General features: G+C 56.1%; 1 protein-coding gene across 1 annotated transcript; it reads left to right on the forward strand.

Annotated features, from left to right (window-relative positions):
• The first annotated feature begins 5237 nt into the window (after positions 1–5237).
• On the forward strand, positions 5238–12125 carry PRR29 (proline rich 29). The gene is made up of 5 exons (XM_071450543.1): positions 5238–5361; positions 9087–9196; positions 11069–11199; positions 11292–11359; positions 11773–12125. Exons 2-5 carry the CDS (start codon positions 9092–9094, stop codon positions 11805–11807), a joined length of 339 nt encoding a protein of 112 aa, XP_071306644.1. The 5' UTR covers positions 5238–5361; positions 9087–9091; the 3' UTR covers positions 11808–12125.
• The last annotated feature ends 1765 nt before the right edge of the window (positions 12126–13890 follow it).

Genomic DNA, 13890 nt, shown 5'->3' on the forward strand with positions numbered 1-13890 from the left:
GGAGAATTTAGGGGTTCCATACCCAATTTTGGGGAGACTTTTGGGTTCCGATTCCTGGTTTTGGGAAGATTATGAGGAAATTTCTCTGGTTCCAAACCCCATTTTTGGGGAAATTTTTGTGGGTGTCTGGGGTTCCCACCCAAACTTTAGGGGAGACTTTCGGGGTCCCAAACCCAATGTTGGGAGGGTCCCATCTCCATTTTTGGGGAGACTTTTGGGGGTTTCTGGGAGCCCCATTCCCAATATTAGGGGACATTTTTGGGGGTCACATTCCCAGTTTTGGGGGAGTCTCTGGGGGTCCCATCCCTATCCCTTCTGCTCCCTGTCCCTTCTGCTCCCTGTCCCTCCTGGTCCCTTTTTGGGGAGACTTTTGGGGGTTTCTGGGAGCTCCATTCCCAATATTAGGGGACACTTTTGGGGGTCACATTCCCAGTTTTGGGGGAGTCTCTGGGGTCCCATCCCCATTTTTGGAGGTTTCTGGGAGCCACATTCCCAATATTAGGGGAAATGTTTAGGGGTCCCATCCCCTGTTTTGGGAGAGTCTCTGTGGGTGCCATCCCCAATTTTGGGGGAGACTTTTGGGGTCCCATTTGGGGTGGCTGTGTCTGGTGACAGTGGCAGTGGTGATGGGGAGAGGAGGAAGGGAAGGGAAGGGAAGGGAAGGGAAGGGAAGGGAAGGGAAGGGAAGGAAAGGAAAGGAAAGGAAAGGAAAGGAAAGGAAAGGAAAGGAAAGGAAAGGAAAGGAAAGGAAAGGAAAGGAAAGGAAAGGAAAGGAAAGGAAAGGAAAGGAAAGGAAAGGAAAGGAAAGGAAAGGAAAGGAAAAGGGAAAGGGAAAGGGAAAGGAAAAGGAAAAGGAAAAGGGAAAGGAAAAGGAAAAGGAAAAGGAAAAGGAAAAGGAAAAGGAAAAGGAAAAGGAGGATTTGCCTGCGGCACACGGCTGCAGGGTGGCAGCACGGCCCCGGTGGCGGGACCGGCCCTTGTGTCCCCGCCGAGGCCCCGGGAATGTCCCCAGAGGCTGCCCCGGGCGTTCCCGCTGATCCCGCCGCCAGCTCGGGGTGACTCAGCCGTTTCCAAAGCAAAGGAAGTCACTGACAGGACTCTTCCTGCAGGTGACAAACGCTCATTTAGGGAGGGCTGGGACCGCCGATTGTGCCGCCTCCATCCCACCGGGGATGTGCCGGTGCCAGCTGCGGTCCCCGCCCCGCGCCAGCTGCATCTTCCTGGGGTTTTCCTTTATGGAAAGAGGCAAGTCTGGGAAGGGGAATTCCGAGGAAGAGGAGGCTGGTGACACCTTGGGGACGATGAAGATCAAAGCACTGGCAGCGTGAGACCTCCTGGGAAGGGAAAGGGGATTTTTGTAGTTATCGTTCAAAATGAGGAGCTTTAACCCATTCCCAGCTCCGGACACAGAGAGCGTCCCCAGAGGCGTGTCCTGAATGTGACAGTGATGGTGGGCAGCCCAGGGGACAGCAGCTCCCTGTCTGCCACCCCCCAGGCAGGGTTTGTCCCGGTGTGCAGTGACAAACAGGTCCGGGGCTGGTTTTGGGAGCCCCTGGGAGGCTGCAGCAGCTCGGGGGGATGCGTTGCCTCAGCCGCAGCGTTTCTTCATCTCCCCCGAGGCTTGGGCGAGGCTGATCCTGCCGGGGTTTCCTCACTCTGGGAATCTCTTGGTGTCCCGGGAAGGGAAGTGGCAGCAGGGATGTGCTGTCACCTCCAGGGCAGCTCAGGGCTCGGTTCCTCCCCTCCCCTCCCGGTGCTCCCGGTCTGAGCCGCCCCCATGCCCTGCCCGCCTCTGCTCTCTGTGCTGCCAACGCTGGGTGATGCCCCAGAGAGGGGCTGGACCCCTCTGATCCCATTGCAGGGGATCCCTCTGATCCCATTACAGGAAATCCCTCTGATCCCATTGCAGGGACCCCTCTGATCCCATTGCAGGGATCCCTCTGATCCCATTGCAGGGGATCCCTCTGATCCCATTGCAGGGGATTCTCTGATCCCATTGCAGGGGATTCTCTGATCCCATTGCAGGGGATCCCTCTGATCCCATTCCAGGGATCCCTCTGATCCCATTGCAGGGGACCACACAGGTTCCATTGCAGGAGCTGCAGCAGCACCCACAGGGCCCGGGGTGGCAGAGGGTCCCTGTCCCTCCTGGTCCCCAGGGACTGACCCCATTCCAAGGCCTTGGTCCTGACAAGAAAACTCCTGGTCCAAAGCCCCTGTGCCTGAGCAGGGACAGGGCTGAGATCCCAGCCCTGGCAGGGGCAGTTTTTGAGGGTTTCCAGAAGAAATCCCGGAGCTTCCAAAGGGAGCAAATCGTCTGCTGGGCACCCTCAGGGTGTCCTTGGCACTGAGTGGCTCTTCCAGGGGACAGCAGGATCTGTCCCCATTGGAGCTGGAGCATCCCCTGGTCCCTCCTGGGTTTTCCCAGTGGATGTTTTATGTTTTCTGTGTCCCCACCAAACTTTCCAAGGTCAGCAGAGGTGGCACCTCCAGCTGGGGCAAGGTCACCTGGGGACAGCACAGCCACAGCCACCTTTGTCCCCATCCCACCTGGACACTGGCACGTCCCTGTGCCCAGGCTCTGCTTTCCTGGGCAGCTCCTGTCCTGCCCCTCAGCCCGCTCTGTCACAGATCCTCAGAAGGGCCGGGAGTGCTCCTGCCCTGGGCCTGTCCCCAGCCCGACCTGCAGCCCCAATTCCATGACCCTGAGCTGTGACCAGGTCCAGGAGTTGGGCTGAGGGGATGTTCTGGGGGATTGAAAAGGGACAGGGGACAGGGACAGGGGACAGGGACAGGGAGAGGCAGGAGCCAAGCACAGCCCAGAGCTGAGCCCAGCCTGAGCCCTGCCCTGCTGCACCACGCACTTGGGACCAGCCTTGCTTGTGTTTGCTTTGGCTCAAGAAATCTTCCCAAATTCCTCCTCCTCCTCCTCCTCCTCCTCCTCCTCCTCCTCCCCTCTGTCCATAATGTCCCCCCAGAGGGCTCAGGCTGCCGTGGGGGGCTGAGGGCATCCCGAGCAGGTCCCTGTCACTCCTCATGTCCCTGGCACGAGGCTCTCTCGGACTCCTCACCCCTATCCCAGTGTTTTAATCCCTCCTAAGGGGAGATAAGACCGGGATCAGCCCAGCCCGGCTCTGCCAAACGGGCAGGAAGCAGCACAGTAATTAAATGGGCAAATAATGGGAATTTAGGATTCTAACAAAAGGCAGAAAAGCAATCCAGAGGGGGTCGGGAAAATCAGGAACACAGTGAAAAACCCAATCAAGCAGAAAATAGCCCGGACTGGAGCCAAGGGAGGGGCTGAGGCAGCCGGGCTCGGCGGGGAGGAGGAGGGGATTTGGGAGCTGGGGGGAGGATTTGGGGGGGTCTACAGTGCCGTTCTGGGTCAGAACGAGAGTTCTGGGAGAGATTTGTCCCCGAGCAGAGCTGGCTGAGGGCTGAAACCGCGGGAAAAGTTCCCAGATCGGCCCTGGGGGCACGGCAGAGCTGGGATGTGAGATCCATGGAAATGCCCGGGGGGCGGAGGGGGCGGGACGGGCGGGGGTCTCTGGGGGCACAGGGGGCATTTTGCTGGGATTCAGCGTTTCCTGCAGACTCCCCATGCCCAGCATTGCCTGGGATGAGCTCTCTGCCAGGGGCTGGCTGTGCCCTGTGGGCACAAATCCCCTCGGGAACACCCTGGGAAGGACCCGCGGTGGGGTCCCAAACACTGGGGAGCTTTTGGAGGGTTCTGTGCTTCCCACCCCCAGTTTTGGGGGGACTTTTGGAGGTCTCTGGGGTTCCTATCCAAATTTTAGGGAAGACGTTCGGTTCCCATTCCCAGTTTTGGGGGATTTTGGGGCCGTTGTGTGGCTCCCATCCCCAATTTTGGGGAGGTTTCATCCCAAATTTTGGCTCTGCTGCCAGCATTTCCTGCTCATGCCCGTGGTCACTGCATCCCTGGGGACATGGACAGGGAGCTGGGACACAGCCCTGGGGGACCTGGCACAGTGACAAGGACACCCCGGGGACCCCCAGGTGGCACCGAGGCTGTGACACCCTGAGGAGCGGCCCTGGGGTGGCACTGGGGCTGGTTCATCCCGGGGACCATCCCCAATTTTGGGAAGACTTTTGGGGGTTCCTAGGAGTTCCATTCTCCAGCATTGGGGGAGATGTTTAAGGATCCCATCGCTGATTTTACAGGGGTCTCTGAAGGTCCCATCCCAAATTTCTGGGAGACTTTGGGTGTCCCCTCTCCAGTTTTGGGGATACTTTGGGTGTCCCATCCCCAGATTTGGAGATACTTTTGGGGGTTCTGAGGAGTCCCATCCTCCAGTATTAGGGGAGATGTTTAAGGATCCCATCCCCAATTTTACAGGGGTCTCTGGGGGTCCCATCCCCAATTTTGGGGAGACTTTGGGTCCCCCATCCCCAATTCTGGGGAGATTTTGAGGAAGTTTTTGTGATTCCCAACCCCAATTCTAGTTGAGAATTTTGGAGGTCTCTGGGGTTGCAACCCAAATTTTGGGGACACTTTGGGGGTCCCATCCATATCTTTCATAGACTTCATTACCCCAATGTCCCTCCCATTCCCTAATGAGCCTCAGATGCCACTGACTGCTCCTTTCACCCCTCACCACGAGGCACAGGGTCGAGTGTAGCCATGATATTTTCTGAAAAATCCTTTCCTTAAGATTTTTCCTCCTGAGAAGCTGAGAGGCCTCAGGAGCAAAATGTAACCAATGGTTATCTGCTGCTGTGGAATGCAACAGGTGCATCTGGGATTGGGCTCATGTGGTTGTTTCTAATTAATGGCCAATCACAGTCAGCTGGCTCGGACTCTCTGTCTGAGACACAAGCTTTTGTTATAATTCTTTTTTTTTTCTATTCTTAGCCAGTCTTCTGATGAAATCCTTTCTTCTATTCTTTTAGTATAATAGAATAGAATAGAATAGAATAGAATAGAATAGAATAGAATATAATATAATATAATATAATATAATATAATATAATATAATATAATATAATATAATATAATATAATATAATATAATATAATATAATATAATAATGTTCAGAAACATGGAGTCAGATCCTCATCTCTTCCCTCACCATGGGACCCCTGTGCACACGGTCACAGTCAGGGACACGGCCCAGCCCCGTGGGGACCCAGGAACAGCCCGGGCCGGTGTCCCCAGGGCCTTTCCTGGGGATTTCCTGCTGGGAGGAGCCGCCCGGGGACATTCCTGGCATGGCCGAGCCTCCCTGGGCAGGGTTTGTTTCCCCGGAGCCCTGGAGACGATCCCGAGCCATGGAGCGGGGAGCGCCCGGGGACCCCCGCGGGCTCTGGGGGAACCCCCCTGCAGGGACCCCCCTCCTTGGGGTGAGCCTGGAGCGCTCCTGCCTCGGGATTGACGGGATAAGGGTGGAGAGGGGAGAGGGGCTGGGCTCGGGGCTTTGGGTGGGCCCCGGGCTTTGCAAACGCCCTGCAGACCCCGAAAAGTGCCCGAGTCCTGTCCCCAGGGGTGGGGACTCTGCGGGTCTGGGAGTGACCCAGGATGGGGGGGGCGCTGTCCCGGGAAAACCAGGGGAGAGCAAATTCCCATCTCCAGGGCTCCCGTCCTGCTCCCCCGGGCCACCCGCTCGTCCCACCACAGAGCCCTGTCCCCTCTGTCCTGCCACCATTCCTGTCCCCCCGTCTTGCCACCCTCGTCCCCTCTATCCTGCCCCCCACCCCGTCCCCTCTGTCCTACCCCTGTCCCCTCTGTCCCCTCTGTCCCGCCCCCACCCCGTCCCCTCCGTACTGCCACCCTCGTCCCCTCCATCCCGCCACCAGCCCCGTCCCCTCTGTCCTGCCATCCTTGTCCCCAGCCCTGTCCCCCCCATTCTGCCACCATCCCAATCCCCTCTGTCCCGCCACCGCCCCTGTCCCCTCTGTCCCCATCCCCGTCTCTCGTCCCCGCCACCATCCCGGTCCCGGTCCCGCCTGTCCCCAGCCGTGTCCCCTCTGTCCCCTGGTGTCCCGCTGCCAGGACTCCTCATTAACCCTTGAATTTCCAATCCCGGTTTTCCCTCCCCTCCTCCCTCGCAGCCCCGCGCCCTGGGATCGCCCCCCGGAGCATTCCCGGAGCCCTCCCGGTGCCCGGTGCTGATCCTGCAGCCGCTGCCCGGGCCCGGGGCCGCCCCCGCGGGACCCCCGCCCGCCCGGCCAGGTTCGTGCAGGGCTGGGGGGGCAGAGCCGAACCCGGCGGGTTCAGCCGAGCCGCACTCGGCCATGTCCACCCATCCTTGGGTCCTTGCGTGGGCGTTCAGCACCACGGGCTGCGAATTTTGGGGATTTTACCAACTCTGGGTTCCAAGATGCTCCCGGGGAACAGTTTTTGATTTTTTGGTTTTTTTTTTGGTTTTATGGGGTTTTTTTTGTCTGATTTTTTTTGGTGTATTTTTTTTCTTTTTTTTTTTTTTTTTTTGGGTGTTTTTTTGTTTTTGTTTTTGTTGTGGGGTTTTTGGGGTTTTTTGGTTGTCTTTTGGGTTTTTGTTTTTTTTTTTTTCTTTTTGTTTTGGTTTTTTTGTTTGGTTTTTGGGTTTTTGTTGTGTTTTTTTTGTGGGGGTTTTGGGTTTTTTTTTGGTTTGTTTTTTTGTTTTGTTGTGGGTTATTTTGTTTTTGTTGTGTTTTGTTGTTGTTGTTGTTGTTTTTTGGTTTTTTGTTAGTTTTTTGTTTTGTTTGTTTTTGTTTTTGTTTTTTTTGTTTGTTTTTTGAGGGTTTTTTTTGTTTGGTTGGTTTTTGTTTTTTGGGGTTTTTTGTTTTGGTTTGGTTTTTTTTCTTTTTTTTTTCTGTTTGTTTGTTGTGGGTTTTTTTGTTTGTTTTTTTTTTCTTTTGGGGGGGAGGGGTGTTCGAAATTCAGCTGTTTTTGTTCTCCAAACCCCCATTTCCTGCTGGCATCCATCCATCCCCAGGGGACACCGGGGTGTGACAGACAGGCTGCTGGAACTGCGAGGTGGAGTTGAGAGGGGCTGGAACCCTCAGCTCTGCCCCTGCCCAGAGGGGCTTCACCCACCTGGGTACCCCCAGGCTGAAATCTGGGCTGGGGGGGGCTGGCAGCAGGGCCAGGGGCTGTGGTGACATCAGGGACAGCAGAGACAGGGGCTGGGGACAGCAGGGACAGCAGGGACAAAGAGCTGTCATCACTGGGGACGCACCACAGGCAGAGTCACTTTGTGCTGTGGGAAGGGGGAAGGTGGAGCTGTCCTTAAAAATCCGAGGAAAATCCTTAAAAATCCAAGGAAAATCCTTAAAAATTCGAGGAAAAAGGATGCTGCAAATCAGTGTGGAAGTAAACAGAGCCAGGCTGGCCCCAGTGGGATGGGTGCATCCACCCAGAGCTGCCAGCACCCCGTGTCCCACCCCAGTTCAGTCCCTGGGGTGCCCCCAGCTCAGCAGTCCCAGGAGGTGCTGGGGTGCTCCTGCCTGGAGGCACAGTCACCTCCTGTGTCCTGGCAGCCAGCCTGGCACCTCTGGAGCCTCTGGGGATCTGGCTCTGAGCCCTTATGGGGTGGTCCGAACCCTTTTTTACTCCAGGGAATCCCAGAATGGTTTGGACTGGGAGGGACCTTAAAGCCCACCCAGTGCCACCCCTGCCATGGCAGGGACACCTCCCACTGTCCCAGGCTGCTCCAAGCCCCAATGTCCCACCTGGCCTTGGGCACTGCCAGGGATCCAGGGGCAGCCCCAGCTGCTCAGGGTGGATGAAGCCAGCAGGATTTCAGGGGATTCCAGCAGGTTTATAAGAATTTTCCATGGAAGTTTCACACCTGCAGAAAATGGGGGTGTTTTTCGGGGCTGCAGAGGCAGATTTGGGGTTTCCTCTGTGTGGATGAGCCTCAGCAGCCTCACACCCTCAGTGTGGCCTCCAGCCAAGGGGACAGGGACACTGCCCTGGAGCAGGCAGGAGCTGAGGAGGGACTGAACATCCCCACCCTGCTCCTCCCTGGATCCCAGCAGTGGGGATTGGGGTCCTGGGCTCACCCCCAGCTCCTGCTCTGTAAGAGCATCAGGGGGTAGGAGGGTCAGGATGGACAGAGATGAGAGATCTCTGCAGCCAGGTCAGGAACTTGGGGTTTATTGCAAAGGGCCTGGGTGCAGGGCCCTGCTGGGAGCTGCCAGCCACAGCTCAGAGCAGGCCTGAGAGAGAGAGGGGGAGAGGGAATGAGAGGGTGAGAGAGTAAAAGGGGTAAGAGCATAGAAAAGTAAGAGCTAAGAGGCAAGAGCAGTGAAGTTCCCATTACAATACAATAAATCTTCTTCTGTGTTGAATATTCTAATTCTCACTAACCAATCTAGTCCAAGATACAAATCCTATAGCATTTCCATACAGCCTATAAGAATCATTACATTACCACACTGGGTTACATTTTAAACCCTAAAAACTCCTCTTTGGGCCCCTTCTGCCAAGCTGGCAGGGTCTGCTCTGCCCCTTGGGCCTGTCTGCAAGCAGAGGGTGTTGCTCCATCAAAAGGGGATCACCTTCAGCTGGCCACACCATTGTTTTCCAGTTGTTCAGTAACTGAGGGATCTCAAAGCTTGCTTTTATTCCAATCTCACTGATAGTTTCTATATTCTCAAAATCTTTTGCCAGGCAATCATATTTATAAGGCTTTCCTGTTTTATCTTCCCCAACACTGCCCCTCATGCACAGAGCAGGGCTGAGCCTGGCATGCTCTGAACGCTGCCCCTGCCAGGGCAGCTGCCCCCCAAGGCCCTGGGCACTGCCAGGGCTGCAGAAACTCTGCCCAGAACGAGAGGAAAGTCTGGAGCCTCCAGCCCCATTAATCACTGACCACAGCCCCTGGCCCTGCTGTCCCTGCTCAGCTCCCTCTCGTGAGCCAGCAAGGAAGAAAAGGCTCAAATATGGCAATTTTCAAGCTTTAGTCAAGCAAAATAATTTTTAAACACCACATGAGGCTTCCAGAGCAGGGTGGGGGAAGGCTGGCTGTGCTCCCATGCTTGGGAACAGGGAGGAGCCTGGGGGCCGCCCCATCCCGGGCACTCATCCCAGGCTCTGCTCCCTCTGCTCCCTCTCTGATGCAGAATCTCCCATCCTCGGGCAGGTTTGATGGAGTTGATGCTGATTCAAGGCTCCCAAATGCACCAGCTGCTGATGCACGGCCTGGCCATGGCAGCTCTGATGCCCCGTGGTGCAGGGACAGCCCCAGCCCAGGTGAGGCTCAGGGGGGTGGAGGGACCAAAGAGGGACCTAAGAGGGGGAAAAGGGGATAAAGATGGGGAAAAAGGACCAAGGACCAAAGAGGGGGGAGAGGGACCAAAGAGGAGGCAATGGGACCAAAGAGGGACAAAAGGGACAAAAGAGGGGGCAGAGAGGGGGCAGAGGGACCAAAGAGGGGCCAAAGAAGGGGCAAAGGGGACAAAGAGGGACCAAGGAGGGGGCAAAGGGACAAAAGAGGGGGTAAAGGGGACAAAGATGGGGCAAAGGGGACCAAAGATGGGGAAAAAGGACCAAGGACCAAAGAGGGGGGAGAGGGACCAAAAAGAGGGCAAAGGGACCAAAGAGTGGGCAGAGGGGACAAAGATGAGGCAGAGGGACTGAAGAGGGAACAGAGGGACCAAAGAGGGGGCAAAGGGATGAAATTTGGGGCAGAGGGGACAAAGATGGGGCAGAGGGGACAAAGAGGGACCAAATTTGGGGCAGAGGGACTAAAGAGGGGGCAAAGGCACCAAAGATGGGACAGAGGCACCAAAGAAGGGGCAGAGGGACCCCCAGGGCTGTTCAGGGTCACCACATCCTGCTTTGGGACCCTCTGGGGGCAGCACCTGGGTGGTCCCAGCCCAGCTCAGAGCAGCCCTTTGGGGTTTTGGGGCTTTGCTTGGAGCCCAGCTCTGAGAGCTCAGAGAGCAGCCAGGCCCTCTGGAAGCACAGCCCAACCCGGCAGGAGCTCTGCAGGGGCTGCCAGTTAAAAATCCATCTCAAACCAAAACATTTCATCTCCTTGGGGGGAACAATGCAGCTTTTGGGGCAGGGCTGGGCTGTGGCAGCTGCTGAGCTCGCTGCCAGCTGGCACCTCCTGGCACCCAGCCCCTGCCCTCCCAGTGCCACCAGGGCAGGGCTGGCCAGGGCTGGACCCTGCTCAGATGGTCTCACACAGATCAAAGGGCTCTTCCCACGGGGTTTGGTCCCATCTGTGGGGCTGCCACCCCCTGTGTCCCCATGGGGCTTTGCTGGGACTGAGCCCACCCAGAGGGAGCAGCCGGGCGCGATCCCGTGTTATGTTTGCCCAATTATCCCATCATTTAAAAAACCAGATCATATTAGAGGTAGCAGCAATTTTAATTGAATAGTTTAGAAAATATATAAAATTGGATACACTTGAAGTATCGACAATATAATTTGATTAAAATAAGGGATGATTTGGTTCCAACAATAGCACATAAGCAAAAGATAACTGTGGGGTACGGAGTGCAGGGCTCTGGTCCCCTGCCACCTCACGTACGAGCTTGCCAAGTGAAGATTCCCCCCTCATATGCCCTGTGTCAATGCCATCTCCTCCCATTTTCGATTCATCACACTTCTACCTCCGCCCTCATCACCACCTTTACTGCGCATGCTCCACCACTCGTTTTGGTGGTCACAGAAGTCTTGGGGGTTGTTTTTGATGAAGGCCTCTCCTCTTTCTCGATGTCCTTCAACTCACCCTTGGGTTACACATGCACACCAAGCCAGTACAATGTAAGCCAAGACTAATATAATATTATATTTAAGTATCAAAGCAATAAATCTCTTATTTTCCTGGGACCCAACCAGTTTTCCCTTCTTTCTGTTAATTTTTAGTAACTGTTATCTCTTGCTTTTTTCTGTCCTTGAACATCTGCAGGGAAGGGGCGGGGGGGGGGGGGGTTGGAACCCCTTCTCTCCCTTGCTTTCTTCTTCAACTGTTTTATTATTTCCAAATATTAATTACTATATCAATATTGATTACTGTTTCAATTTTGTCAGCACCAATCATTCCTATTTACCACACCGGCCAGTGGCGCTTTGGGAGCCCCGGCCCAGCCCTGCCTCTGTTCCCCGCCTCAGGTGCTGGCGGGGCCTTTGCAGGGTGAGGAGGAGGAGGAGGAGGCTGTGGTTTTCCACCATCACTACGTGCCCTGGACCCTTCCCTGCCCGGCCCCCGTGCGGTTCCTGCGCTCCTCACCCGGGGAAGGGCGGTGAGTGCTGGGGCTCGGTGCCACCCTGGTGTGGCAGCGCCTCCAGGGACGCCATCCACCCCTCACCGCCCTGTCCCTGCTCCTCCCAGCAGAGCTGTGCCCCCCCCGCCACCCCCCAGTGCCACCAGCACCGTGGGACCTGGCGTGTCCCCTGCAGCGGGTAAGGACAGCCCGGGGACACTGTCCCCATGGTCCCCACAGGGCAGCCGTCCCTTGGGCTTCCATCACCCTGGGCTGAGCTTCCCTGCTCCCGTCTCCATCCCATCCTGTCCCATCTCATCCCAATAATGTCCCATCCCATTATCCCATCCTATTATCCCATCCCATCTCAATAATGTCCCATTCTATCTCATCCCAATAATGTCTTATCCCATCCCATCCTATGGATCCCATCCCAATAATGTCTTATCCCAGCCCATCCCATCCCATTGATCCCATCCCAGTAATGTCCCATTCCAATAATATCCCATCCCATTATCCCACCTTATCCCATCCCAATAATGTCCCACCCGTCCCATCCCATGGATCCCAACCCATCCCATCCCATGGATCCCATCCCATCCCACCCCACAGAGTTTTACACCATGGAGCAGCACTGGGGGCTCTGAGTTCTGCTTCCCTCCACCCTGAAGATCCTGGATGGATGCTCCACCATTCCCATGCTTTTGGGGTTTTGGGGTGGTTTTGCTGCTGAGCCCCCCGGCAGGGCTGTCCCAGCCCCGTCCCAGCCCCGGTGTCACCCTGGTCCCCCCAGGCCGGGGTGGCACGGGCCGTGCTGTCCCTGGGGGTGGGACAGAGGACGGTCCCCGCCTCCATTCATCCCTCCAGCTCCCAGCGCAGCATCGCCTGTAATTAATGTGCTTTGTTAAGAGAGCGCCCTGCTGTCGCTAATTAAGCATCTGTAATTACATTAATTGCATCTGTAATCTGTAATGGGCTGGTGGCTCCGTGCCTGGGCGCAGGGGCTCCCTCGGGGCTGGGGGGGTCTGGCAGTGCCTGGGGGGCTGAGAGGAGCCCTGGGGGGGTGTGTGAGGTCTGGGGGCGTGAGGGGGTGCTGGGGGGGTCCCTCTCAGGTCTAGGGGGGTCTGTCAGATCTGTGGGGGTGAGGGGGTGCTGGGGGTCGGTCAGTTCTGGGGGTGCTGAGGGGAGTTCTGGGGGGTCTATCAGAGCCTGGGGTGCTGAGGGGCTGCTGGGGGGTTTGTCAGGTCTGGGGGGTTGTGAGTGCTGGGGGTCTGTCAGAGCCTGGGGGGTCTGTGAGGTCTGGGGGGGTTTTGTCAGGTCTGGGGGGGTCTGTGAGGTCTGGGGGTGTCTGTCAGGTCTGGGGGAGTGAGGGGATGCTGGGGGGTTCCTGTCCGGTTTGGGGGGGTGAGGGGGTGCTGGAGCTCCAGGCTGAGATCTCCTGGCTGAGCAGGGGCAGAGCTGGATCTTGTGGGGGGGGTGTGGTGGGGAGAGAAGCCTGAGAGGGAAATCCCAGAGTTTCCCAGCATTCAGTGACCCCTGAGCTCCCCGGGAGCAGGAGGAAGGGGGCAGAGGAGGTTTTTGGGTGCTGGGAGCTGTCCCCTGCCCGTGCCACCTCCCCAGCCCTGCTGTGCCCTGGGGGACTCCAGGCTTTTCCCTGGAGCAGAGCTCCTGGCAGGAGACCTCAGGGCCGGTGGTCTGGAGCTCTGAAGATGCAGAAAGGCACCTTAAACCCCTCCTTGGACAGCCCTGCCTGTCCTCTGCCCGGTGGAAGGCAGGATTTCCCTTCCCTGGGCTCTGCAATGGGCAGATCCTCCCCAGCCTGGCCCCTGGAGGAGCCCCCAAACGTGGAGCAGGGGGATCAGGGGGATTCCAGCAGGAAGGTCCAGCTCCTCCAGCTGGGAGCTGTGACCGTGTTCACAGGGATCTGAGGATGAGGGAAGAGATGAGGATCTGACTCCATGTTTCAGAAGGCTTGAGTTATTATTTTATGATATAGATTATATTAAAACTATACTAAAAGAATAGAAGAAAGGATTTCATCAGAAGGCTGGCTAAGAATAGAAAAATAAGGAATGATAACAAAGGTTTGTGTCTCAGACAGAGAGTCTGAGGCAGCTGACTGTGATTGGCTGTTAAGTAGAAACAACCACATGAGCCCAATCCCAGATGCACCTGTTGCATTCCACAGCAGCAGATAACCATTGGTTACATTTTGTTCCTGAGGCCTCTCAGCTTCTCAGGAGGAAAAATCCTAAGGAAAGGATTTTCCATAAAAGTTGTCTGCGACAGGGAAGGACTGAAGGAGGCATCCAAAAGCAAGGCTGGGATTGATGGGAGAGCAGCCTGGTGCCCAAAGTCTCCCCCATGGACACAGAATGGGGAGGAGGAGTGAGGAGTCACCTGGAATGGGCTGGGCAGGAAGGGTGGGCTCGGGATGTGACCCAATCTTTGCTTTAATATGAGAATAATGAGAGGAATGGGAGGGTGAAGCAATGGGCATTGCAACAGCCCTGGTGGACGTAACCCCGGGGTTACTGGTCAAACTGGGGCACCCTCCAGCCTGGCCAGAGCCTGGGGACATCTCTGTCACCTCCAGGGTGGGAGGGCCCTGTGGTGGTGTTTGAGGGTCCCCAGGACGAGGGAAGAGATGAGAATCTTGACTCCATGTTTCAGAAGGCTGATTGATTGTTTTATGATGTAATGTTATATTATAGTAAAACAAAATTATAT

This window comes from Agelaius tricolor, unplaced genomic scaffold, assembly GCF_023055355.1.
Source record: "Agelaius tricolor isolate 1412-34295 unplaced genomic scaffold, bAgeTri1.0.p SCAF_31, whole genome shotgun sequence".
In the NCBI taxonomy this organism is placed as follows: Eukaryota; Metazoa; Chordata; class Aves; order Passeriformes; family Icteridae; genus Agelaius; species Agelaius tricolor.